General features: G+C 43.8%; 1 protein-coding gene across 1 annotated transcript in view; it reads right to left on the bottom strand.

Annotated features, from left to right (window-relative positions):
• The window catches only part of SLC30A9 (solute carrier family 30 member 9), a 68,870-nt gene that overhangs the window by 17,978 nt on the left and 23,620 nt on the right, over positions 1 to 27,272 (bottom strand). The window contains exons 9-15 of the mRNA XM_054028836.1: positions 24,483 to 24,585; positions 18,383 to 18,438; positions 15,843 to 15,978; positions 15,331 to 15,370; positions 11,981 to 12,052; positions 11,229 to 11,336; positions 2,943 to 3,108 (exon numbers count right to left, since the gene is read on the bottom strand). Of these exons, the coding sequence (XP_053884811.1) occupies positions 2,943 to 3,108; positions 11,229 to 11,336; positions 11,981 to 12,052; positions 15,331 to 15,370; positions 15,843 to 15,978; positions 18,383 to 18,438; positions 24,483 to 24,585 (681 nt within the window). The remainder of the gene's footprint in view (positions 1 to 2,942; positions 3,109 to 11,228; positions 11,337 to 11,980; positions 12,053 to 15,330; positions 15,371 to 15,842; positions 15,979 to 18,382; positions 18,439 to 24,482; positions 24,586 to 27,272) is intronic.

Genomic DNA, 27,272 nt, shown 5'->3' with positions numbered 1-27,272 from the left:
AACACCATTCAACGTGGTTTTATGAAACATAAATCTTGTAAAAAAATACCTGATTTCATTCTCTGAAGAGATTAACAGTTTGGGTGATAAAGGTAACTGCACAGATGTACAATGCTTAGACTTTTATAAAGTGTTTGACTTAGTACCACATGACATTCTGATTAAATAAATAAGTGGTAAATAATGTTGAGGACAGGGCATTCATACAGAGTGATCTGGACTGCTTGGTAACCTGAGCCCATTCAAACAAAACACATTTTAATACAGCCCGCTGCAAAGCTATAAATCTAGGAACAAGTAACACAGACCATACCTACAGAATGGGGGTCTGTACCATGGAAAGCAGTGACTCTGAACATGACTTAGGGGTCATAGTGGACAAGCAACTCAACATGAGCTCTCAGTGTGATGCTGCAGCAAAAAGGGCTAATGCAATATTTGGATGTATAAACAGGGAATAGCAAGTACTAGTAGGGAGGTGATTTTACCTCTGCCTGTGACACTGGCGAGACCGATACTGGAATACTGCAGACAGTTGTGGTGTCAACATTTTAAAAAGGATGATGAGGGCCTCAAGTAGATAGAGGATGCACAAAAACAATTTGAGGGCTGGAGAAAATACCTTACAGTGAGAGACCTAAAGAGCTCAACCAAGATGAAGATGGAGAGTTGGTAGCTTGATTACAGTGTATAAGCACCTTTACGGGGAGGAAAATACTGAGTATTAAAGGGCTGGAAGCTGAAACCAGACAAATTCATATTAGAAATTAGGCACCTTTAAAAACAAACAAACAAACAGTGAGGGTAATTAACTACTGTACCAAGAGAAGGGGTAGATTCTCTTGAAGTCTTCAAATTGAGACTGAATGCCTTTCTGGGAGATACATTATTAGTCAAATAAATTATTTGGCTCACTGTAGGAGCCACTAGGATAAATAAATAAATAAAAATAATAAATTAATGGAGATATCCTATCTCCTAGAACTGGAAGGAACCTTGAAAGGTCATCAAGTCCAGCCCCCTGCCTTCACTAGCAGTGACCAAGTACTGATTTTGCCCCAGATCCCTAAGTGGCCCCCTCAAGGATTGAACTCACAACCCTGGGTTTAGCAGGCCAATGCTCAAACCACTGAGCTATCCCTCCCCCCATAGACAGGCAGTCAGACTAGATTATCTAATGGTCCCTTCTGGCATAGAACTCTGAGTAATTACAAGGGGGGAGAGGAGGAGGAGGAGGAAGAGAGAGAGAAGAAGGTGAGGCAGTTGCCAGTGAGCTGTTCGCAGAAGAATAAGCTAACAGAGAGACAGACTGGCCCTGTGAAGGGTGTCTGAAGCAGTCAAGCCCTCCTAAACTTCCAGGGGATAGTAAGTCTTGGGCAGGGCTGGCTCTGGCTTTTTTGCTGCCCCAGGCAAAAAAGCCTCCCGCCGCCCCCCAGCGGGGAGCACGGCAGGGGAGGGTGCTGAGCCTGGCCGGGGCCCCGCTCTCCCCGGCCGGCCAGAGCGCCAGGGGGAGGGCGGCGAGCCCGGCCGCGGCCCCACGCTCCCCGGGTGAGCGCCGCCCCCCTCCAGGTGCCGCCCCAAGCACATGCTTAGTAGGCTGGTGCCTGGAGCTGGCCCTGGTCTTGGGGAAGAAAGATAAAGGTGTGGACTGTTTATTGTGCTAAAATCCTTTTTCTCCTATGCTTTGCGGTGTTCTTACCGATAAGATTAAACAATACTTTGTTTTAAGAAACCTCTCTTTTCATCATATTAACCACTAGCTACAGCTCCCAAAGGTAAGACTTAGAGGTGCTGAGCTCCGTGAGACCTGCTGAGAAATCACAATTGGCTCACAGAGACCCACTCTAAGTGTGGGGGAAATTGCAGGATTCCATATCAGGACAGGTAAAGCCAAGAGGTTTAATATTTAATGTGGGGAGGGTACACTCAGAGACCAGAAAGGGGTCAAAGGTGCTGCTAGCTCTGTAACTGTCACACAACTGATTTTTAACTGTACTGTTAAAACATCTTCCACCACTCATATTAATGTGTGGTTAACAAATGTTTTACAGAGTTAGTACCTGATGTTTGAATTTTCAGACAGGACCTTAGACAGGGGGAGAGGTGTTGTAAGTAGGGTTCCCAGATCTCTCTGACAGTGGTTTTCAACCTGTGGTCTGCACACTCCTGGGGGTCCACAGACTATGATTAAGGTTTCCAATGGGGTCTTTTTAGGGAAATTTTTTAGGGGTCCACAAATGAAAAAAGGTTGAAAACCACTGCTCTGTGATTACAGCAACCTTCCCGGGGCATATTATTCAAATTTGTTGTTTGCAACCCAAATGATACAGCACTGTACTACAGGAGTACTTGAAATTGAAACTGACTCATCTATTTTTGTTGACCAAAACTGACAGTAATACATAAAGATGAACACCATAAATATTCCAGCTACTAATACACAGAGAAAAAATAGCCATGGGTAAAGGATATTGAAAGCAAGGGTCAGCTCCTATTTTATTAAAAATTAAAGGGATTAAAGTACCAGAATTTTAAGATAGATACTGAAAGAGCAAGGAAATATGACTTTACAGTACGTGACTAATTTTATTTGTGTCCCTTTCGCTCAAAATTCTTGTGCCAACTGCTGTAGTTAATAGTATAGTGCACCACAAAACACATTTGAAGGCTTTATTTCAGCTAAGCTTGAATTCTCTTGTTTGTCAATTCAGTCAATAAAATTTTTAGCACAGGAAACCAAACCAAGTTTCTGTCAAAACCCTGATCCTGCCATATTCAGGCTGAAAAATCAATGCAAGAGAGGTATCTCTGCTCCTTTGTTTCCAATTACTTAATTTGGCTTAAAATGCCCTTGAACTATTTTCCCTCGGACAAATACTAGTTTCCTGCTTTTTTGATCTGCTTGATAAGAGACTTTTATATCATGAAGATCTTCATCTTACCTAACGACAGGGTCACTCTCCAGTAACTCAGTAAGTCGCTGTAATTGCTCAGGATTAATGGATCGTCCCAGCAATGCTTCTGTGTTGGTGTAGATGAGAAAAGCTGATACAACTCCCAACAAAGTTCCCACACCTAGCGATCCCAGGCTGTCATAGTAAGGGTTGCCTACACACAGTCAAAAGTTGAAATTAATTTAACAGAATACTTCTAAAAGTATAAAAACAAAACCTTTGTAATACTGAAAAGCAGACAATACATTATCTCTACACAGGAATTACTGTTTCTTTAGAGTATGTATTGGGAACCCTGTCTATTTCTGGTTAAGAAAATAAAACTGAATAAAGAAAATAGAAGATTTAAAGTAAAATATTTCCTGTCCCAGGTCCTGGAAGCCCCATGTCCCACCCCTCCCTCTTTTATGACTTATGAATTTGTAGACTATTTTGTTAGGTGCTCAGATTCCCGGGCATGGGCATCATGCAAGTAAAAATACCATCAGCATAAGCAAAATCTTGACCCACTTTCTGTGCTATGTGACGAGTAAAGCCTTCAAAAGAACAAATATCAAGTTAGCAGTAAGATCCATCAGTTTGGTGGAGAAGAAGGAGAAAAACATTACTCAATCTTTTTATAAAAACAGGAATCTCTCTTATTTGCCTTAAAACATGCAAGTAATACTATAAAACAGGACAGTAGCAGAAATCCATCCTGGAATGCATTACAGTACTTACATAATGGGCACGTTATACATTTATTTATATTCATTTTTCTGTCTGCAATATTATATTTAGGATACAATGTAAAAATATGCAAAGTATCACAAAACATTTTATAGAGGAGTCAAAGATGAAGTAAAGCAAATAAAGCTGTGAGGCAAGTAATTAGTGAAGACCTATAAAGAAAGGTGCCATGTTTATCCAATTCTTACTAAGTCAATTCCAAAAAACCAACACCCTTTAACAGGCAAATAACCCTCATCTCACAGTTATCAAGTCTCTCTGATTCTTGCATGGTGGGGAAGCAAGAGCTACAATGCAGAGAATGCACACACTCCTTAACAGCTTCATTCAGAAGCCCTTATGTGGGGCCACAAAATCTGTTAGGCCTTGTCTACACTACGAGAGTAGTTCGATTTTACTTAAATCAAATTTTTGGAATCGATATTGCAAAGTCGAACGTGTGTGTCCACACTAAGGACAGTAATTCGACTTTGTGAGTCCACACTAACGGGGAAAGCGTCGACATTGGAAGTGGTGCACTGTGGTCAGCTATCCCACAGTTCCCGGAGTCCCCGCTGCCCATTGGAATTCTGGGTGGAGCCGCAAATGCCTTCTGGGTAAAAAAAATGTGTCCAGGGTGCTTTTGGGTAACTGTCGTCATCCGTCCATCACTCCCGCCCTCCCTCCCTGAAAGCGCCGGCGGGAAATCAGTTCGCGCACTTTTCTAGTCAGTGACAGCGCGGACGCCACAGCACTGCGAGCATGGAGCCTGCTGCAACCATCACTGCAGTTGTGGCCGCTCTCAACGCCTCGCAACTTATCATACACCTTTCCCTGAGGCAGATGCAGAAAAGTCAGGCGAGGAGGCTACGTCAACGCGGTGATGGCCTGAAGTCTGAGAGTAGCACAGACCTCTCAGAAAGCAGGGGACCCAGCGCCGAGAACATCACGGTGGCAATGGGTCATGTTGATGCCGTGGAAAGGAGATTCTGGGCACGGGAAACAAGCACTGAGTGGTGGGACCGCATAGTGCTGCAGGTCTGGGATGAATCCCAGTGGCTGCGAAACTTTCGCATGCGGAAGGGAACTTTCCTGGAACTTTGTGAGTTGCTGTCCCCTGCCCTGAAGCGCAATGACACCCGGATGCGAGCAGCCCTGACTGTCCAGAAGCGAGTGGCCATAGCCCTGTGGAAGCTTGCAACGCCAGACAGCTACCCGTCAGTCGCGAACCAGTTTGGGGTGGGCAAATCTACCGTGGGGGTTGTTGTGATGCAAGTAGCCAAGGCAATCGTTGATGTACTGCTGCCAAAGGTAGTGACCCTGGGAAACATGGAGGCCATCATAGATGGCTTCGCAGCGATGGGATTCCCAAACTGCGGTGGGGCCATAGATGGAACTCACATCCCTATCCTGGCACCGGAACACCAGGCCAGCCAGTACATTAACAGAAAGGGATACTTTTCCATGGTGCTGCAAGCACTGGTGGACCACAGGGGACGTTTTACCAACATCTACGTGGGATGGCCGGGCAAGGTTCATGACGCTCGTGTTTTCAGGAACTCTGGTCTGTTTAGACGGCTGCAGCAAGGTATTTACTTCCCGGACCACAAAATAACTCTTGGGGATGTGGAGATGCCTATAGTCATCCTCGGGGACCCAGCCTACCCGCTAATGCCCTGGCTCATGAAGCCCTATACTGGCGCCCTGGACACTGAAAAAGAACTCTTCAACTACCGGCTGAGCAAGTGCAGAATGGTGGTGGAGTGTGCTTTTGGACGTCTCAAGGGGAGATGGAGAAGCTTACTGACTCGCTGTGATCTCAGCGAAACCAATATCCCCATTGTTATTGCAGCTTGCTGTGTGCTCCACAATCTCTGTGAGAGCAAGGGGGAGACCTTTATGGCGGGGTGGGAGGTTGAGGAAAATAGCCTGGCTGCTGATTACTCACAGCCAGACAGCCGGGCGATTAGAAGAGACCAGCGGGAAGCGCTGTGCATCCGGGAGGCTTTGAAAGCAAAGTTCCTGAGTGAGCAGGGTAACCTGTGACTTTAAAGTTTGTGTATTGAGAAGCTAAACCTGCCCCCGTTTCTTTACCCAGTTAATGTTGACTATCCTATCCAGTTACATACCCCCTTCACCCCACTTCCAACACACGTTTCAAAATAAAAATAGTTCTACTTTGTTAAAGCACACCGTTTTCTTTAATACTGTATTCGTGGGAATTTTTTAAAACTGGGACGCAGACTGTGGTGCGGAGCAGGTGTACTGTAGTGGCGCGAATGCAGCTTCTAAACTCAAGGATTGACAGGCTCCGCTGCGGTGGGATGGTTGTTTCAACGGAGCCTGTCACCCCTCCTGATAGGGACTGTGTGTATGGGGGGGTCTATGTGACTTTGTGGCAGGGGGAGGACGGTTACAGATCCCCTGCTGTGTGGCTCTGTGATCCTGCCTAAGGACCGCCGCTTAAGATCTGTAACTGCCCTCCCCTGCCACAAAGTCACAGAGCAACCCACCCCCCACCACATAACATGAAAACAACCTCCCAGACTAACCAGGGTAACTAGTCACTGCATCACTGCACTATGTATGTGCCCTGCTGCTGTGCCTGCCCCCGACTATATACCCTGCCAAAGGTGACTGTCCTGTCGAATTACCAACCCCCTATCCCCCCCTCCTGCAAAAGAACATGATGGAAACAGTAGTTAACAAACGTATTTTTTATTATCAACCAAACATGGAACTGGGAAAGTGAAACTTGGACGGGGGCTTGTGTCAGGCGGGAAGGAAAGAACTTGTCAAATTTTGGGGAATGAGAGCCTTCTGCTGCTCGAGCTCTCTGCAGGGGTGGAGTGAGAGTTAGCAGGGACTCTGCCGCCTCTCCTTCTGTGCACTTTGGGTGAGGGGAGTATGGGACTTGGTGGCGGGGGAGGGCGGTTAGAGATGGACTGCAGCGGGGCTCTGTCCTCCTGCCTCCGTTCCTGCAGAACATCCACAAGGCGCCGGAGCGTGTCCGTTTGCTCCCTCATTAGTCCAAGCAGGGTTTGAGTCGCCTGCTGGTCTTCCTGACGCCACCTCTCCTCCCGATCCATGTTGGCTTAGTGCATTCGGGTCAAGTTCTCCCGCCACTGGGTCTGCTGTGCTGCCTGGGCTCTGGAGCAGGCTATAAGCTCCGAGAACATGTCCTCCCGTGTCCTCTTCTTCTTATGCCTAATCCGCGCTAGCCTCTGGGAGTGTGATGACAGGCTAGGTTGTGAGACAGTCGCAGATGGGGCTGTGGGAATGGGAAAAAGGGAGTGAATTCCTCAGAAAGATAAATGTAGTTGTGAACAAAGAACATAGTCTTTCTCTGTGAACAAGACCATGCACAGCACCTATCACATGCGCACTCAGCACAAGGTCGAATTCTCGGCCTTCGCATTCAGTGCCTGGGGTCTTCTACAGCACATTTGAGAAGCCTCTCAGGAGAACGGAATTTCTGTTGCAGGCAGACATGGTAAGCCGTAGACTTGTGGCAGCTTAAAACTTTAATATTAGCAATGGCCTCATTTCACATTGAAATCAATGTCGGTCCCTGCTGCCAGCAATTCGGCAAGCAGGAAGTCTGCTCCTGTCCCACACCCTCGCGGCTGTCCCCGGGAACGATCCCTTTCGGCTGCCCCTCTCCCGCCTCCACCGCGTGGCTGCAAACCAGCGGTTACAGTTCTGTAAAGGAACGGCAAAGCAGTCCCAACACTAACATTCCCCTACCTCATTCAAAGCAGGTCATCATGAGCGACATCACCCTCATGAGGATCTCTGACAGCGAGAAAGAGCGAATGCTCCGGGAAAGCCTCCAAAGACCAGGGCCGTATGCCGCCATGCTGTGCAGAGCAATGATTCCAGAGTACTTGCTTGTCTCGTGGCGTGGCAACGTGTCCTACTACGGAGGACCCAATAAGGCCGCTCTCCCCAAGAACCTAATGCAGCGGATTTCCAATTACCTCCAGGAGAGCTTCCTCGAGATGTCACAGGAGGATTTCTGCTCCATCCCCGGACATATAGACCGCATTTTACTGTAGCTGCTGTAGCAGTGACTAACCAGTAGAGCGGCTTGGGCAGGACAATCATGCAAAACCGGACATTGCTAGATTTTTTTTCAATAGTTGCACTGCCCATGACTGAACCATTAAGCTAATCAAACTAATCATGAGAAACCCATTTTTTAAATTGTTAATATTCCTGTTCTGTTACAAATAAATGTTTAGATTTTTACAACACTTACTGGCTGATCCTTCCCCAGATTCTGTGTCCGGGGTAACGGCTGGGGAGGGTTGGTAGGGGATCTCTGTAAGGGTGATGAAGAGATCCTGGCTGTCGGGGAAATCAGCGTTGTGAGCGCTGTCGACTGCCTCCTCGTCCTCATCTCCTTCCTCATCTTCCCCGTCCGCTAACATGTCCGAGGATCCAGCCGTGGACACTATCCCATCCTCAGAGTCCACGGTCACTGGTGGGGTAGTGGTGGCGGCCGCACCGAGGATGGAATGCAGTGCCTCGTAGAAACGGGATGTCTGGGGATGGGATCCGGAGCGTCCGTTTGCCTCTTTGGTCTTCTGGTAGCCTTGTCTCAGCTCCTTGATTTTCACGCGGCACTGCGTTACATCCCGGCTGTATCCTCTCTCTGCCATGTCTTTAGAGATCTTCTCGTAGATCTTTGCATTCCGTCTTTTGGATCGCAGCTCGGAAAGCACGGACTCATCGCCCCACACAGCGATGAGATCCAAGACTTCCCGATCAGTCCATGCTGGGGCCCTCTTTCTATTCTGAGATTGCACGGCCATCACTGCTGGAGAGCTCTGCATCGTTGCCAGTGCTGCTGAGCTCGCCACGATGTCCAGACAGGAAATGAGATTCAAACTGGCCAGACAGGAAAAGGAATTCAAATTCAAGTTTTCCCGGGGCTTTTCCTGTGTGGCAGTTCAGAGCATCCGAGCTCGTACTGCTGTCCAGAGCGTCAACAGAGTGGTGCACTGTGGGATAGCTCCCGGAGCTATTAGCGTCGATTTCCATCCACACCTAGCCTAATTCGACATGGCCATGTCGAATTTAGCGCTACTCCCCTCGTCGGGGAGGAGTACAGAAGTCGAATTAAAGAGACCTCTATGTCGAACTAAATACCTTCGCGGTGTGGACGGGTGCAGGGTTAATTCGATGTAACGGCGCTAACTTCGACATAAACGCCTAGTGTAGACCAGGCCTTAAACAGATCATTCTGTTTTCCTCATCTACTTTGGCAGATGGGGAGTATTTGGGCTACCATATATCTTTGGGGCTAAAGTCATAACTTCAAAGCTACACCCTGGGAGACGGGAATAGGATTTCCTCCCTAAACCTTCCCTTCATGCAGAGTAAAACAGTGCACAGCCCAGTAACAAGGCTGTGCGCGGCTTCCCAGGATATGAGTTTATGTAACCAGACAAGAGAGAAAGTGATTTACATATTTGACTATGATAGATTCTATTTTCATAAAAAGATTCAACTACAACTTGGGTTAACTTGAATCCAGTTAAAAGGAAATGACCCATCATACAAACTTTAAAATCTGCAAGTAGTCCCATTGGCTTCAATGCAACTACTGGAGTGAGTAAGAGTGAATGACTCAAGCCCTCATGTCTTCAGAATAGGAAGGCCAATCCATATGATCCTTCAATAGCATTATTAGAATTGTTTCAAGCTATAATCTCAACAATAACAGGGGTTTGAAAAAAGGCATTCAAATATCTCCTAATTTCAAATATCTTCAACTCAATATACTTGAAATCAGATTAGAGAGTAATATACAACTGTGGAAGCTCCCCACAGTAAAAGCTGCTTCCAAAAGATCTGCAAAGGGGCAGAGAGATTTTCATTAAAATATACTGCTAGAAAATCACTCAGATTCATCAGTTCTGACAGATTTTAATGCAAGCTTTTTTAAAGCAATATGAAATGTAATTGAATGTCAAAGAGACAAACAGCATTATTGCAGGATGCATGTATGCAGAGTGGTGCCTCCAAGATTATAAACTGAATCTTACGTAGTACTATCATTAAGGCTACAATTAAGTCACGGGGGTGGCAGAAGTCATGGATTCCGTGACTTCTGCAACTTCTGTGACACTGGAGGCCCCCCACAGCTGACCAGACGCCCTGTAGTGTGAAAAAACTGCTGACTGAATGTGCTACTTAGGGTATATTGAGCATGTTCACATGAACTAAGCATGCTCAGTAACATCTACTGAAGCCAGCAGTGGGGGACCCCTGTAGCAGCCTAGCCTCTGCGGGCGATCCCCACAACTGACCGGCCGCCGGCAGAGACTCCTGTGTGCCCCAACTGCCATTGCTGGTAGGGCCCCCCACTGCAGCTGCTCTGCCACCGCAAGCAGACGGTCCCCTCCCCCCGCCACAGGCAGAAGGATCCCAGAGCTGCTCAGCAGCCAAGCAGCTGCCCTCCCCACAGCTCCCAGACGCCTCTAGCCATGGCAGAGGGACCCTGGAACTGCTCAGCTGCTGCTGGAAGGGGTCCCCCACAACTAGGGTTACCATATTTTGAGTGTCCAAAAAGAGGACACTCCACAGGGCCCCGGCCCCGCCCCCAGCCCCGCCCACGCCCCCACCTCAACTCCATCCCTTCCCCAAAGTCCCCGCCCCAACTCCGCCCCCTCCCCTGCTTCCCGCGAACATTTGATTTGCGGGAAGCCTGAAGCAGGTAAGGGGGTGGGTGGGAGGAGGAGGTGCGGCCCAGTCTGGCCCCCCCCGGCGTCTCCAGCCTGGGTCGGCTCGGGCCCTGGGGTGCCGCCCCCCGGCCCGGCCCAGCACCGCATGGCCCGGCCCGGCCCAGCACCGCATGGCCCGGCCCGGCCCAGCACCGCATGGCCCGGCCCGGCCCAGCACCGCATGGCCCGATTTTCCTGGACATATCCGGCTTTTTGGGATTTCCCCCCCGGACGGGGATTTGAAGCCCAAAAAGCCGGACATGTCCGGGAAAATCCGGACGTATGGTAACCCTACCCACAACTCCCCCACCAGCAGCGGGGTGGGACGACCCCCCGCCCTCCGTTCCAGCTCCAGAGGCAATGGGGACTCTGCAGCTCCCAGCTGCTGCTGGCGGGGGAGGGACAGGGTGCTGGACCCTCCTCCTTCCCCATTTTGTCAGGAATGTATTTAGTAAAAGTCATAGTCACAGACAACAAACAAAAAAACACAGAAGCTGTGACCTGTCCCTGACTTTTACTAAAAATATCCATGACAAAAATCGAAGCCTTAGTTATCAAACACCAGTCATATATCATACAATAGTGTAGTTTATAAATAACTAATTAACGGATTAAAACATTTAAAATGGTTGATGTCAAAAGTGAAATTTTTCTTTTCTTATCAACTGACTTTGTAGAATTGGGAGATGAGGAGAGTCCCATAATCCAAAGGAAAAAAATTCATACATTTAAAGCAATTAACAAAGGGAGTCAAAAGGTATAGTCATACCATGCATACAAAACACAAGGATATTCTCTCAAATCAAGTCAGCCTCAATTTAAGATTGAGTTTTACCTGTTAAAGAAGTCAGACCCATGCAAGTAGCAGCTAACGTCACACCCAAAACTGCTGCAGCATCCTCCAACAACACCACATTTGTACTGGGATCACGACTCAGCCTGACTGAATATTTAATAAAAATTACACTAATGTTGAAATCTTAGCTTTGTTACATCATTCACAGAGTTTTGTAAACAGTTCTAATTCTAATAATGTAAAAGATGATAAATTTATACATATATAAAAACCTATACTTTATAAGTAAACTCTTCTGTAAGTGTTCATAAATACATATAACAGTAAGAACAAGGAGGAGTCCTTGTGGCACCTCAGAGACTAACAAATTTATTTGGGCATAAGCTTTCGTGGGCTAGAACCCATTTCATCAGATGCATGGAGTGAAAAATACAGGAGCAGATATAAATACATCAAAGGATGGGGATGCAGACTAACACGGCTACCACTCTGAAGCATGTAACACAGTGTACACCAATTACGGAAACTAGTCCAGAAGATGTGTAAAACTAATGGGAAATTTATTCTGCAAAATGCAACAACTTTAGTACTCAAGTGTCTAAGTAGTATTAAATAAGGCAATAGGTTTTCACCCAATTTGTAAAATATACTTGTTACTAGCATTCATAATCATAAGACTCATGTAAAACAAGAGAAACAGCTAATTACACTGTTCTTATTTGTATGCAAATTCAGGTAATAAATCCTCTTTTAAATAATGACACATACCATATTGATATAAAGAAACATACCATATTGATAAAATGACAGACCCTTGGCCCGGGAGCTCCTTCGAATTTCATTTATAGCAACAAGAAGGGTAGCTGAAATAAAAGTAATATTGTTGCTGAAAATGGTTAGAGGCAAAGTGACCAACTTTCTACTATAGGAAGGGGGGGCGAGAAACTCTTGCTCATATCATAGCAAACTAATTACAGTGCTCCTACCAACCATACCAGCAACAAATTTCTTTAGTAGATCAGACCCATAAAGTAGAGGGATAAACAAGTTTTACACATACAGAGTACAATAACTTCTTCCTACAAATACAAAGAAAATTGTAATATTCTGAATTTCAAATGTGAGAAAGTATAAATATTTCAAGAATTCTAATCTTGCATCTACACAGCATATAATACCCCCAAACAATAGTTCTATTAAACAAAACATCAATATACAATTACATGTGATGGCCAAAAAACTTTCCTGGTGACAATCAGTATTGTGAGCAGTGGCAATTCATAAAGAGAAGCCCTACCCATGCACTCTTCTCTACATACAAGCCAACCCACTGATGAATACTACCGTGACATAATGGCAAAAGGCTTGCTGCACACTCTTTCAGATTATGTGCCAGACATTCTTATATGTATTGTTCACATCCTATAAGATGAATATAGATCTAGAATATACACACACCACATGATTCATAGATTCTAGGACTAGAAGGGACCTCGAGAGGTCATTGAGTCCAGTCCCCTGCCCTCATGGCAAGACCAAATACTGTCTAGACCATCCCTGATAGATATTTATCTAACCTACTCTTAAATATCTCCAGAGATGGAGATTCCACAACTTCTCTAGGCAATTTATTCCAGTGTTTAATCACCCTGACAGTTAAGAACTTTTTCCTAATGTCCACCCTAAACCTCCCTTGCTGCAGTTTATGCCCACTGCTTCTTGTTCTATCCTTAGAGGCTAAGATGAACAAGTTTACTCCCTTCTCCTTATGACACCCTTTTAGATACCTGAAAACTGCTATCATGTCCCCTCTCAGTCTTCTCTTTTCCAAACTAAACAAACCCAATTCTTTCAGCCTTCCTTCATAGATCATGTTCTCTAGACCTTTAATCATTCTTGTTGCTCTTCTCTGGACCCTCTCCAATTTCTCCACATCTTTCTTGAAATGCGGTGCCCAGAACTGGATACAATACTCCAGGTGAGGCCTAACCAGAGCAGAGCAGAGCGGAAGAATGACTTCTCGTGTCTCGCTCACAACACCCCTGTTAATGCATCCCAGTATCATGTTTGCTTTTTTTGCAACACTGTCGACTCCTATTTAGCTTGTGGTCCACTATAACCCCTAGATCCCTTTCTGCCGTACTCTTTCCTAGACAGTCTCTTCCCATTCTGTATGTGTGAAACTGATTGTTCCTTCCTAAGTGGAGCACTTTGCATTTGTCTTTATTAAACTTCATCCTGTTTACCTCAGACCATTTCTCCAATTTGTCCAGATCATTTTGAATTATGACCCTATCCTCCAAAGCAGTTGCAATCCCTCCCAGTTTGGTATCATCTGCAAACTTAATAAGTGTACTTTCTATGCCAATATCTAAGTCACTGATGAAGATATTGAACAGAGCCGGTACCAAAACAGACCCCTGCGGAACCCCACTTGTTATACCTTTCTAGCAGGATTGGGAACCATTAATAACTACCCTCTGAGTACGGTTATCCAGCCAGTTATGCACCCACCTTATAGTAGCCCCAGCTAAGTTGTATTTGCCTAGTTTATTGATAAGAATATCATGCAAGACCGTATCAAATGCCTTACTAAAGTCTAGGTATACCACATCCACCGCTTCTCCCTCACCCACAATACTCCTTATCCTATCAAAGAAAGCTATCAGATTGGTTTGACATGATTTGTTCTTTACCTGGTGACTTGCAGGCATCTAACTTTTCTAAGTGATTTTTAACTTGTTCTTTTTTTTATTTTAGCTTCTAAACCTACCCCCTTCCCATTAGTATTCACTATGTTAGGCATTCCTTCAGACTTCTCGGTGAAGACGGAAACAAAGAAGTCATTAAGCATCTCTGCCATTTCCAAGTTTCCTGTTACTGTTTCTTCCTCCTCACTGAGCAGTGGGCCTACCCTGTCCTTGGTCTTCCTCTTGCTTCTAATGTATTGATAAAAAGTCTTCTTGTTTCCCTTTATTCCTATAACTAGTTTGAGCTCATTTTGTGCCTTTGCCTTTCTAATCTTGCCCCTGCATTCCTGTGTTGTTTGCCTATATTCATCCTTTGTAATTTGTCCTAGTTTCCATTTTTTATATGGCTCCTTTTTATTTTTTAGATCATGCAAGATCTCGTGGTTAAGCCAAGGTGGTCTTTTGCCACATTTTCTATCTTTCCTACCCAGCAGAATAGCTTGCTTTTGGGCCCTTAATAGTGTCCCTTTGAAAAATTGCCAACTTTCCTCAGTTGTTTTTCCCCTCAGTCTTGTGGCACCTTTGAGACTAACAGAAGTACTGGGAGCATAAGCTTTCGTGGGTAACGAAAGCTTATGCTCCCAGTACTTCTGTTAGTCTCAAAGGTGCCACAGGACCCTCTGTTGCTTTTTACAGATTCAGACTAACACGGCTACCCCTCTGATACTTGACCCCTCAGTCTTGATTCCCATGGGACCTTACCTATCAGCTCTCTGAGCTTACTAAAATCCACCTTCCTGAAATCCATTGTCTCTATTTTGCTGTACTCCCTTCTACCCTCCCTTAGAATTGTGAACTCTATGATTTCATGATCACTTTCACCCAAGCTGCCTTCCACTTTCAAATTCTCAACGAATTCCTCCCTATTTGTTAAAATCAAATCTAGAACAGCTTCCCCCCAGTAGCTTTTTCAACCTTCTGAAATAAAAAGTTGTCTGCAATGCAGTCCAAGAACTTATTGGATAGTCTGTGCCCCACTGTGTTATTTTCCCAACATATATCTGGATAGTTGAAGTCCCCCATAACCACCAAATCTTGGGCTTTGGATGATTTTGTTAGTTGTTTAAAAAAAGCCTCATCCACCTCTTCCGCTTGGTTAGGTGGCCTGTAGTAGACTCCTAGCATGACATCACCCTAGTTTTTTACACCTTTTAGTCTAATATTAGTTTCCTTCCTTTGCCTGAAGCAGAAGATTAAATAGAACACACAAGTAAATTAAAAGCAATGAAAAAGTTTTCCTGGATATCAAACATCAATGCAATTGCGAATAACAGAGCTCAAAACTTTGCAGTTCTGTAAGCAAAAGCTTAATAAACTATCACCACAGATTGCTGAGCCTGCATTATCAGCTTAAGAATAAAGCAACACAAATATTTCATGATACTGCATACCTCCTTCAGACACCAGCGATCCTGCTAAGATACAATAAGCCTGTAAGTATAAAAAAACTAGTATTTTATTTTGAATGTATACAGTTTCACATTTATATAGAACCTCCATAAGAACTTTACATACAAGAATCACTTTACCTACAACTGCAATGCAGCCATCTCTAGGTGGCAGACAGAAGACTGAACCACCAACCAAATTATAATGCACTACCCAGTATAAGGAGAGAGAGGGAAATTTTTGGCTAAGGACACCAGGACAACCCCATATTCTTAAAAAACGGACTAAAGTATCAGTGTCAACGCAAAGCAGAGAGAAAATTGGTTTAAATAACCTCACGCAGATACACGGAGTTCCACCCTACATACTACCTCAGACGGCTTGGTTAACCCTACTAGGATTCAAACTTTTTTGTTTCAGGGTGTCTAGGTATTTCAGATACTGAGGTTTCATTACATTAAACCATCCCCACCACCCATAGTTTAAAAACCAAATAGAAAAAGATTGGACTTACCCAAAGAAGAGATTCCATGGGCTGAGGATGAAGTAAACCTATGATTCCATGATACCAGGAAAGTCCTGCACCCATCATGAAAATGCCGACCCCACTAATTAGGGAGGCAATATAGCGCATATTTGTGAAGCCATACCTGTGTAAAAACAAAAAGTGGTTTAGGAAAAAAATGCCTGCTTTAAAAATATATTCAGATGCTTGATGATAAATGATAAACTAGAGCTCCTGATAGCTAATTAAAATATAGTTGCTAAAATCAAATCTAATCCAAGAAAATACTGATGGAAAAGGACATCCAGTTTCTTAAAAATATATATAAAACAACATAGATGTATTTAATTTAGATTTTTTCTAATCCCTTCTCCACACAGGCTATTTAGATTTAGTTGTATTACTTTAATATTATGTACCATGGCTATATTAATGAAATGAATTTTTTTTATTCATTCAGGTGTTTAATGAATGGGCTAATATATACACTGCCTTGCAATGCTGCTTCTAATTGAAATCTTCATGTGCAGTCAGTCTACAAATTTCATTTCCTTTAAATTAATAGCATAAAACTTAATAGTTCAGCTGACTGCAAATCCCCAATGTTTGCAGGTTTAAATATTTTTGGTAAAATTAAAATGGCATCTTAATAATACATCAGTGTGTTAAATGCCACTCCTGATTAGCAGCATTGCAAAAAAGAGATGATGGTGCAGGTGAAAGGCATAATTTGAGGGAAAGGGGAAGACTGAGAAGGGAAGGAGACCCTGATAAAAAAAAGATCCTATTCTGAGAAGGCTGAATCTGGTAAACAAACATAAATCGGAAGCCTTAGGGCATGGCTACACTTGCAGATGTAGACCGCTTTGAGTTAAAACAGCCTTCGTAAGCGCAGTAGGGAAAGTGCTGCAATCTGTCCACACTGACAGCTGCAAGCGCACAGGCGTGGCCACATTAGCAGCTCTTGCAACGGCCACAGAGAGCAGTGCATTGTGGTAGCTATCCCAGCATGCAAGTGGCTGCAACGTGCTTTTCAAATTGTGCTGTGGGGTGGAGTGTGACAGGGAGTGTGTTGTGTGTATGTTGGGGGGAGAGAGAGTGGGTTTTTGGGGGGCTGAGAGCATGTCAGCATGCTGTCTTGTAAATTCAGACAGCAGCAGACCCCTCCCTCCCCCCCCCCCCCGCCTCTCTCTCTCTCTCTCTCTCTCACACACCATTCCACAGTAACGGCTGCTGTCAGAAACTGAGCTTTCAAAGGACATATCCACATTCCTGCAGCGATTCCAAAACAATAACAAGAGTGGCCACTTGACTTAAGGGGATTATGGAACGTTTCCAGAGGCTGATTAGAGTGCAGTAATGCAACACCTCATTCACACTGACGCCCAGGTGTTTCAGCCAAGGTGCACCAAGTGTTAATCTTCTCGCTGAGGTGGAGTACCAGGAGCGCTCTAGCCCTGGAGTCAGAGCGCTCTACATGCCTTGCCAGTGTGGATGGGTAGTGAACTAGGGCGCCCAGGGCTGCTTTAATGCGCTCTAGCTAGCAAGTGTAGCCATGCCCTTAGTTGAAGCTACCTCAGATTTTTAATAGAAGAAAAGCTTGCCTGACTTCGTGAACCCAAACAAGACAGAACATTTTAACTACTATCCAGGAGGGTAACTAGATGGCCCTCAGAGGTGAAAAAACCCTGAAATTTAGGTTGGAACCACAGTATATCAGTAAGACTACTTTAAAATTTACAAAGCAGTAAGAACATAACCTTAAATCCCTTATTAGTATAAAAATTAAAACTAGTGTGTTTATAGCAAGAACTTCTTGTTACCATCTCAACAAAGGGTTTCCTTCCTAAAAATAGTGTCTTTTGGGAAGAGGGAAAGGCAGTCTCATTACTATTGCCCAAATCCTGCCATCCATGCAGGAAAAAATCAGAAGTACACCTCTACCCTGATATAATGCGACCCGATATAACACGAATTCAGCTATAACGCGGTAAAGTAGTGCTCCAGGGAGGCGGGGCTGCACACTCTGGCAGTCAAAGCAAGTTCAATGTAACACGGTTTCACCTATAACGCGGTAAGATTTTTTGGCTCCCGAGCATACTGTACAGCTATCTAGTGGAAAAGGTGGTAGGGCCCATAAAAATGTATCTTCCTAATAGCAATGAAAATGAAATACAAGTTTCGTAGCTTACAATGTCAAAACATGCCAACTTATGACCATTTAGAACTCTTGAAATTTGGTAGGAACCCACATTTTTCTTATTATTTCTACTGTAAAACTGGAAGTTATTCATTTTAGTTTAGAAAAAATGAAAACATTGGATATACATACGAGTACCACCATTTTACTTAAAATAATTCAAGTTGTCTGGATTAATATGGTGGAACAAAAAAGAAAAACTATGGTTCATCTCCTATTCAGAAACAACAGATCCTTTAAATAAAAACAGGGTTGCACACAAGAAATAAAAGATTTTAAGCCCATATATAATTATTGAAACGCAATTATTTATTCCACAAGATAAATTCAATAAAGACAATGGCCTTACGGATGACTAGGGTCTGGTGTCCTTGCAGACTGACTGATGCCCAATGCTAGCAAAGCCTGCATAACACAAAGGAAAAACACATCTGTAGGAAGTTTTAAAAACATTAAGACTAGTTCTAACTTGAAAGAATATGATTAAATAAAATTAGATCCAACTTGCTGTTTTCTTTCATGTAGCATTAGAAACAAAAACACATTAGCTCAAATTATAGTAACTTCACACAAAACATCCACTCCCAGACAGGACAATGTTATCCAAAACTAACTCCCCTAAATCTGGTTAGTTCTAGCTGCAAGAAGTTTAAAAGCAACAATTTAAACAGAAGTTAAGAACATGTTTAATATAATAGTATAAATATTTTTGTAGCATTCTCCACTTGGGTATAATCAGGAAACAAAGGCTGTTTAATTTAAAAAAAAAAAAAAAAAAAACTGTCCAAACAGAAGTTTATGCATAAACTATAGCAATTAGTATACTCATCTCCATTAAGTTTAAGGCAAACTAAAATTAAAATAGCCTACATTTACATTTCAACTTCTTAAGTATACATTTAGTTGCAACAAGTCACCAAATTGTAAAAAATAAAAATATACTGTGTGTGCCTACATCTTGAAAAAACTGATTGTCTGAGTTGATACTTTTCTGATAGTTAGTTTAGAATGGATTCAATCAGATGGCGCAGTCTTTTATAACTCCAGGCCCTGCTACTGCAAAGATTTAGGTATGTGCTTAACCTTAAGCACATGAGTAATCTTAGGCCTTGTCTACATTATGGGGATAAGTTACGAAACTCCAGCTACGTGAATAGCTTAGGTTGACGTACCGCAATGTCTACGCTACGCTGGGTTGCATGAGACACACTCCTGTCGACTTACCTTACGTTTCTCGTTCCGATGGAGGACTGGAGTCGACAGGAGAGCGATCTGCAGTTGATTTAGCAGGTCTTCACTAGACCCACTACATCAACCCCCGGTGCATCGATCGCTGCAGCGTCAATCCCCAGTAAGTGTAGACATGCCCTTAATCACATTAATGGGTGTTTAAGCACATGCTATATCTTTGCTGGATTTGAACCACAGTATGCTTTATCCATATATACAACTCACATATAAATACTTGAACAAAAAAGACTCCTCTCCAATGGGATAAATATTTAACTTTTCTTGATAATTTCCCAATTAAAATTAGAAATGCTCTCCTGCATATACATTGGTAAACAATACCATTAAAGGCAAACTGTCAAATTTGTTTGGCCTTAAAATGGATCTACTTTGACTGTAAAGTCGTCTTTAAGGCTATTTCCATACATGTCTTTAAATATTAAGAAGCAGAACTGGTAGTATCATTCCCATTTTACAGATGGAGTACATGAAAGGCTGCACAAGGTCACTTCTGGCAGAACTGGAAATACAGCCGAGGGGGAAGATTCTATGCTGCACCTCTCCACAGAAATGCCACACACAAGGCACAACCTGAGCAGATCAGTAGCAAAGATTATTTTAAGACACTTTTTGCATCACTAATTTTTGGCTAGTCTCAGAGCCTGTGTGGCCTTCAGAGTCAGTTAGAGAAGACTCTCTAGGCTGCTCTAATAATTTATGGCAACCTCACATCATAGGTTACCCACAGACTTCTCTGCAGTATAGACCAGAATTGTCAGAGGGTTCCGGTCACTTCTCCCATAATTAACACAAGTCTCTGAAATGTCCCTACAAGTGGGGCTGCAAGGGGCACAATGTAGAGGAGGCATACACACCAGTTCTATACTGCTTCTACACTGGAAGAATTCTCCCTGGAGCTACTCTGCCCCTTTTCCGGCCCCTGCACATCAGAGTAGCAGCATAAAAGGACGATTAATCTGGGGTATGTGGGGGTGTGCAGGCTTAGGGCAGGGAGTTGGGGGGTGGGGTGCAGGAGGGGTTCGGGCTCTGGCCCAGCACCGCTTATCTAAAGCGGCTCCGGGGTGGCAGCAGACCTATCACAGGCCAAGCACCACTCCAGGAAGTGCTGCGGCCCCCTGGGGGGGGGAGGAGATGCGGAGGGCTCCGCAAGCGCTGCCCTTGCCACGCCACCAGGTACCTCCCCAGAAGCTCCTATTGGCCACGGTTCCTTGTTCCCGGCCAATGGGAGCTGGGGGGGGGGGAGGGCAGTGCCTGGAGAACACACAGAGCCCTCTGCCGCCCCACCCAGGGGCCGCAGGGAAGTGGTGCCGGCCGCTTCTGCAGAGCAGCGAGGGGCCCCATGGCGGGTAATCCCGCAGCCCGGATCCAAAGCCCCGCAGGCCATAGTTTGCCCACCCCTGTACTAGCCACTCTCCCATCCAGATCCAGTAATAGAATCCAAGACACCCGATTCCTAACACTCCTCTGCTATCTAGCAACTAGCTGGGTAAGAAAGGCAAATTTGTCATACACCCATCTGGTGACTGATCCACATTGCGGATAACAGCCTTCTACTGCTATCAGTTATTCTTTTAGCAAGAGTCGTAGAGATCTATGATGCGGATCTGAGCATCCTGAATTCATAAATCCTGCTGATGATCCATGAAGGAGGTCAGTATTGTTCCATATGATACAATTCCTTTATTTCTGCTTGCTTTTAAAAAAACCTAGCAAACTACATTTGAAATATTACATTGAAAAGCATTAATGTTCCAAAGTCAGACAATTAAAAGATGGAAAATACCAGAACTATGGTTACCCAGGTATCCTTGATTTGGCCCCCCTTAATATGTATGCATTATGATACAGCCTTCAATTACATTATCACATCCTTTGTTCTACTAATATTCATTGTGCAAGATGGACAATGAGTGAGGCAGAAGGTTGCCTCTCGTGTTTAAGGCATTAAACTCAGCCACTAGAGAACCGGATTCTATTCCTGGATCTTCCTATGTGATGCCGGACAAGACTTTTATAACACAAAGTGGCCAAATTATCAGCATCCTTAATTCTAGTATTTCCTAACTTTTGAGTGCTTAATGTTTCATCCTTAACATTCTTTTAACTTTTTTTTAAAATGTAATTTTACTTTATTACTTAGACAACTAGGGGGAAGATAGGCTGAAGAGCACAAGTTTGAGGTAGGCTGGACATGTGATAAAAATGGGAAAAGAATGACCAGCAAAAAAGCATGGGAAGACAACGATAGCAACAAAGGACATGGAAGACTGACTATCTTTTCTCTTCATACTTCTCTTAACAGAGAAGTATGAAGAGAAGAGAAAAGAACTTGAACTCCAAGACCTACAAACCCATGCCACAAGGAGTGGCAAAGAACTGTGGGCACCTCTAACCCCATGTAAATGGGAAAAGGAGTCAAGAAGTGAAATGTGATGTGACTTAGACCAAAGGGGAAAAAAACAGGCTAAGGTATAAGGAGGAAACTTCTTTGCCTTTCCCCATTAGTCAGGGTCAGCAAGCTGACCTATAGAGCATTCTCTATAGGTTCTACCAAATTCATGGCTGTGAAAAATGTGTCAGACTGTGAAATCTGATCTCCCCTGTGAAATCTGGCGCCCAGCCAGGGGCTTCTACTCTGTGCAGGGCTCCAGCTGCTAGTCCGAACTGGGGATCGGAAGGGATGAGACTTCCTCTCCCCCTGCAGGGGCTGCTCCCTGGGTGGGTCAGACCCACCTCCAGGAACCTTCCTTGGCTGCAGGAAGCTCCACAGCTCCAGCTGTCACCCCACCCGCTCGCGCAGCAGCTGCAGCTCCAGCTGTCAGTCCCACACTTGGGCAACAGATTGCCAGGAAAACCGGATATATGGTATAACCCACCCCCTCAATACCCTGCAACCCTCACTTCCATGCTGCTGCTGACATGGCGCTAACTTTAGAGCTGGGACCCAGCCAGTAGCCTTCCTCGCTGGCTGTCCAGCTCTGAAGACAGCACCCCTGCCAGCAGCAGGGGAGAATTAAGGGTGGCAATCCCAGACTCCCCTACAATAGCTTTGTGACCCCCTAACCCTGACCACCTTTTGGATCAGGACCATCATGGCTACAACACCACGAAATTTCAGATTTAAACATCTGAAAACATGAAACTGACTAATTTTAAAACCTCAGCCTTGAAACTGACCAAAATGGACCATGAATTTGATATGGCCCTAAGCATGTGTGATTAGTAAAACACTTTTACAAACTAGCTGGCCAGGCCTGACTACTTCGGTTTGAAATCGGAGTTTTCCTTTTCCTAGGTCAGTGGCTCTAAACCTTTCCAGACTACTGTTATGTACCTCTTTCAGGAGTCTGATTTGTCTTGCATACCCTCAATGTCACCTAAGTTAAAAACTACTTGCTTACAAAAATCAGACACAAAAATACAAAAAAGAGTGTCACAGCACACTATTATGATAAAAATGAGAAAGAAAGCAATTTTTAAAAGTATCATCCTAAAATAAATCAATTGGAATATAAATATTGTACTTATATTTCAGTGTATATAGAGCAGTATAAACAAGTCATCATCGGTATGAAATTTTAGTTTGTATTGACTTTGCTCATGCTTTTTATGAAGCCTGTTGTAAAACTAGGCAAATATTTAGAGGAGTTGATGTGCCCCCTGAAGACCTCTGCCTACCCCCAGGTTGAGAACCACTGTCCTAGGTGGACTGTCTGTCACAGCTGAGGAGCCTCACCTGTACAGATAGAGGAACAGAGAAGAGAAGCAACTTGCCCGTGGCCACCCAGCAGGTCAGTGGCAGAGCCAGGAATAGAACCCAGGTCTCCTGAGTCCTACCCTGTATCTTCTCCACTGAACCATACCACCTTTCCGGATACGTGGTCAATGGTATGGGAAATTATTAATTTAGAAAGGAAGAGTAATACTTCTACATATCTGAAATATAAACAAAACCTGAAACACCAGCAGAAGTATTAGTCCAAACTTCACTAATCAGAAACAAGATAGCTACAGAATCTCCAGTTTCTTTCCATTTCCAAGGTTTTAGGCTAGAGTGTCAGTATGAATTTGTTAAATAATAATTCTGCTATTAATTGTGTACCAAATTATGTACATCAAAACAGGATAATATTAAGAGACAAGTTGGCTACAGCAATATAAGGAGAGACCCTTAGGTTCTGAGTAAAAGTGCGAAGTAAAGTAATGATAATGTTGTACTCAGAACTCACATTGTTCCTGGAAGGATCACCAAACCAGGGCAGCTTGCTATATGCCCCCATCATTCTCTGACAAGGTTATGCCTAAATCACCATGCAGCTTGACAGAAACTATTTAGTTATCCTTTCTTCTTTAAATGAATTCACATTTATATTGCATCTAAAACATATATTCACGTACTACAAAAATCGCATGCCCATACTATAAACAAATGTGCCCTTATCATGGATTAGTCATAACAGCATGTTACCGTCTCTAATATGAATGCCTTGCTTTGCAAGGCAGGAATTATTTAGTAATAAGTTAACTGACACTTGAAGGCATGTTCTCCCAGATGTGACAACAGTCTAGGTAAGTAAATTCTTAAACTGATCAGCCTTGGCACTGTTAAAATGGCTGCTGAACTTGTTGAAATCCAAAGCTATTCTTACTGAAGTGTTACCTGCTATTTTACTTTCAAATGAAAAGCATGCAAACCACAGAAATGAATACAAAAACATCCACTAAAATGTTAAAAAAGAGGCAAAACCACTGCAATATGCAACAGCTTAGAGCCAGTCTGTGGCTATGCTAATTCTAAAAATGGAAATGACAAATTAACATCATCAATGTAAACTAAAAGCCAGAGAGAACTTGAAGGCTCAATTTTTGGTCTCCAGCCTCTCTCTCTCTCTCTCTCTCCCCAACTTTGTAGCGTTATTTTACAAAACATGCTCCAAGAAAGCTTCTCAGAGCAGTATTCTGACATTCCAACTCGCCTCACAAAACTAAACACAATGTGCTACTTTGCTTCTACTTGTCATGTGCCCTGTAGTTTTTCACCCTAATCAATCATCACCAGGAGACAGCCACTTGATTTCTAAATTGAGAGCAATCTTCCTATCTGCTACCAACACAACTGTTTCAAGGGTCTGCGTTCCTCCTTGGAAGCTAACTACAATCACTTTAACTTAAACAGGGGCAACGGAAGCACTACTCACCTGGTTGCAAGTGTCTGCTAAAGAATGTATAGCTTCTGAAAACATGCTTGCAGAACCCGTGTAAACCCACGCGAGTAGTTTAAAGAAAAAATTCAACCCATTTCTAAGATTGGGGAGAGAAGAAAGCTGAATTAGCATTATTATATGAAAATTAACATTCAGTATTTTAAATCATCACAGTGAAATCACAGATATTTTGTTCAACCATATGTGGCCATCAGCAACTAAGGAAACTAAATTTCACCAAAAGTCAATTTATCAGTGATTAGTACATACAGTGAATGTGTACGTCTTCTGCAATATTTACTAGATTAAAAAAAATTTCAATTAAGTGGAGTATATAGGGATATACAGTTAGGATTTTTGGAAAACAGGATTTTTTTTTTAAAGTAATTGCATATCATAAGCTATTCTTTTGAAAGTTGCAATCTTTTTGCCCTCACCTTCAAGACACTGCACAACTCCTTCCCAATTTGTAAACATGTCAGACCTTTTAGTCCAGTGGTTTTCAAACTTTTTTTCTGGCAACCCAGTTGAAGAAAACTGTTGATGCCCGTGACCCAACTGAGCTGGGGATGAGGGGTTTGGGAGGGGCTCAGGGCTGGGGCAGAGGGTTGGGGTGCAGGAGTGAGGGCTGCGGGGTGGGACCAGGGATTAGGGGTTTGGGGTGCAGGGGGGCTCTGGGTTTAGGGGGAGCTCAGGGCTGGGACAGGGGATTGGGGCTCGGGCTTACCTCGGGCGGCTCCCAGTCAACGGCGCAGCGGGGGTGATAAGGCAGGCTTCCTGCCTGTCCTGGCACCGCGGATCATGCTGCACCCCGGAAGCAGCCAGCAGCAGGTCCAGCTTTTAGGTAGAGGCGTGCAAGCAGCTCCACTCAGCTCTTGCCCACAGGCACCACCACCCTCCGCTCCCACTGGCCGGGAGCCGGTGCTCGGGGCAGGATCAGCACACAGAGCCCTGTGGCCCCCCTGCTTAGGAGCCAGACCTGCTGCTGGCCGCTTCCAGGGCACAGCATGGTGTCAAAACAGGTAGGAACTAGCCTGCCTTAGCCGAGCAGCAGCACCAACGGGACTTTTAATGGCCAGGTCGGCAGTGCTGACCAGAGCTGCCGCGACCCGGTGCCTTACGTTCCGCGACCCAGTACTGAGTCGCAACCCACAGTTTGAAAACCACTGTTTTAATCCATCCTTGGCACAATGGCACACGCCTCAGCAATCTCTCTTTCTTTCTCCCACTTAGATTTTTGTGCCTTCTTGTATAAAGCCCCCCTTCAATTGCAGTGTGCCAGCTGTAACCTCCCAGTCTCGTTTCACTTAAGTTCCTTCCAAGATACAAAGGGGTGGTTGGAGGAGAAACAATCATTACATTAGGAAGAAAAAAATTAAATGAACGCCTCCCCTTTGAGTGTCCCACTGTGCTATGTCTTTCTAAACATGTTTTCTAGATTACAAACTCTCTAGGGCATGCACCATGTTGATATTTGTGTCTTCTATGGACCAGAGTGCAGCTCTTAATAATAAATAGTAGTATAATCATTGGCAAGTGTATTTCTAAAATATAAGTTTCTTTCTAAAACATATTATTTAGTTCACCCACTAGCTATTGGAGACACTGGGTGAAATTCTATGCTGCGTGTTATACAGTCAATCAGACTAGAGGGTTATAATAGTCCCTTCTAGCGTTACAACTTCTTAAATCACTGGTAATGAAAAATGTTCAAAATTGGAACTCTCAAAAGGACACTGCCATGTGGGCTTTTTAATCCTTTATAAACAAAAAAGTTAATGGAATGCTATAGTTGTGCTTTTTTAACAAACAAAAACCAAGACATTGAATATTATATTTCCTTCTACATCCATAAATCTGCCTCTTGGACACATACAGAATTGTGCATATTACTGAATATAATGATAATTTTAAGGCCTTATCTAAGGAATTCCTAAGGTGCCTATAATCTTGTTATTTAAATGCTAAATAAATTTTCTTGTATAGTGCTTTTCATTCAAGGATTTCAATATGTTTTACAAACATTAATTTAGTCTCAACAGCCCACAGATTAAGGAAGTATTATTCCACATTTTACAGATGGGAAAACAGATTAATAAATAACCCAGAGTCACAGAGGAAACCTGTAGCAACAGTGAAAATAATTAAGTTCTCCTGGCTCCCAGTCCTTTGTTTACTTACAAAGCTGTTCTTCCTATCCATAGTGCAACACAGTTTTAGCACTAATGAGCAGTGCAAACAAATTGCTGTAGGAATCATGACCACATTTTCCTGACTTCTTGTAACAATGTAATTTTTTGCACTTAAAGAAAAAAGGAGACAATTGGTTTATCTGAAGATGTAATAAAGCTGTGGGATTCCTGCCTTCTAAGAATACACAGGAGAGTCCCACCAGGATTAATGACATTTTACTGCACTCCTCCAAATTCCAGATTTGCGTTGTCTGTGGGAACACAATACACTTGAGGACTGTGCAAAAATCTGCATCCAAATTTGAGATGTCAGAACCCAACAGAATGGCTAAACCTTTTCCTCAAATGCAAAATGCTTTGAGATCCACTTGTCAAAAGACCTACATAAGATCTAGGTATTATTGTGCCGTCTGGGTTAGAAACAGAAAACATGGAGGAGGGAGATTCAGAGAGCTATTAATTAAAGAACTGCATGACAAAGCACAAGTAGACTAAGGAGCCATTGTAACCCCAAGAGCATCCTTATGCCAGAAGGAAAGGCGCTCCTTGGTCTCTAACAGTGAGTTTCAGCTGACCTGACCAATTCAGTGTA

Source organism: Malaclemys terrapin, chromosome 5 (assembly GCF_027887155.1).
Source record: "Malaclemys terrapin pileata isolate rMalTer1 chromosome 5, rMalTer1.hap1, whole genome shotgun sequence".
NCBI lineage: Eukaryota > Metazoa > Chordata > Testudines > Emydidae > Malaclemys > Malaclemys terrapin.
Note: the sequence above shows the minus strand (reverse complement) of the source record. Positions and strands in the feature narration are given on the sequence as shown.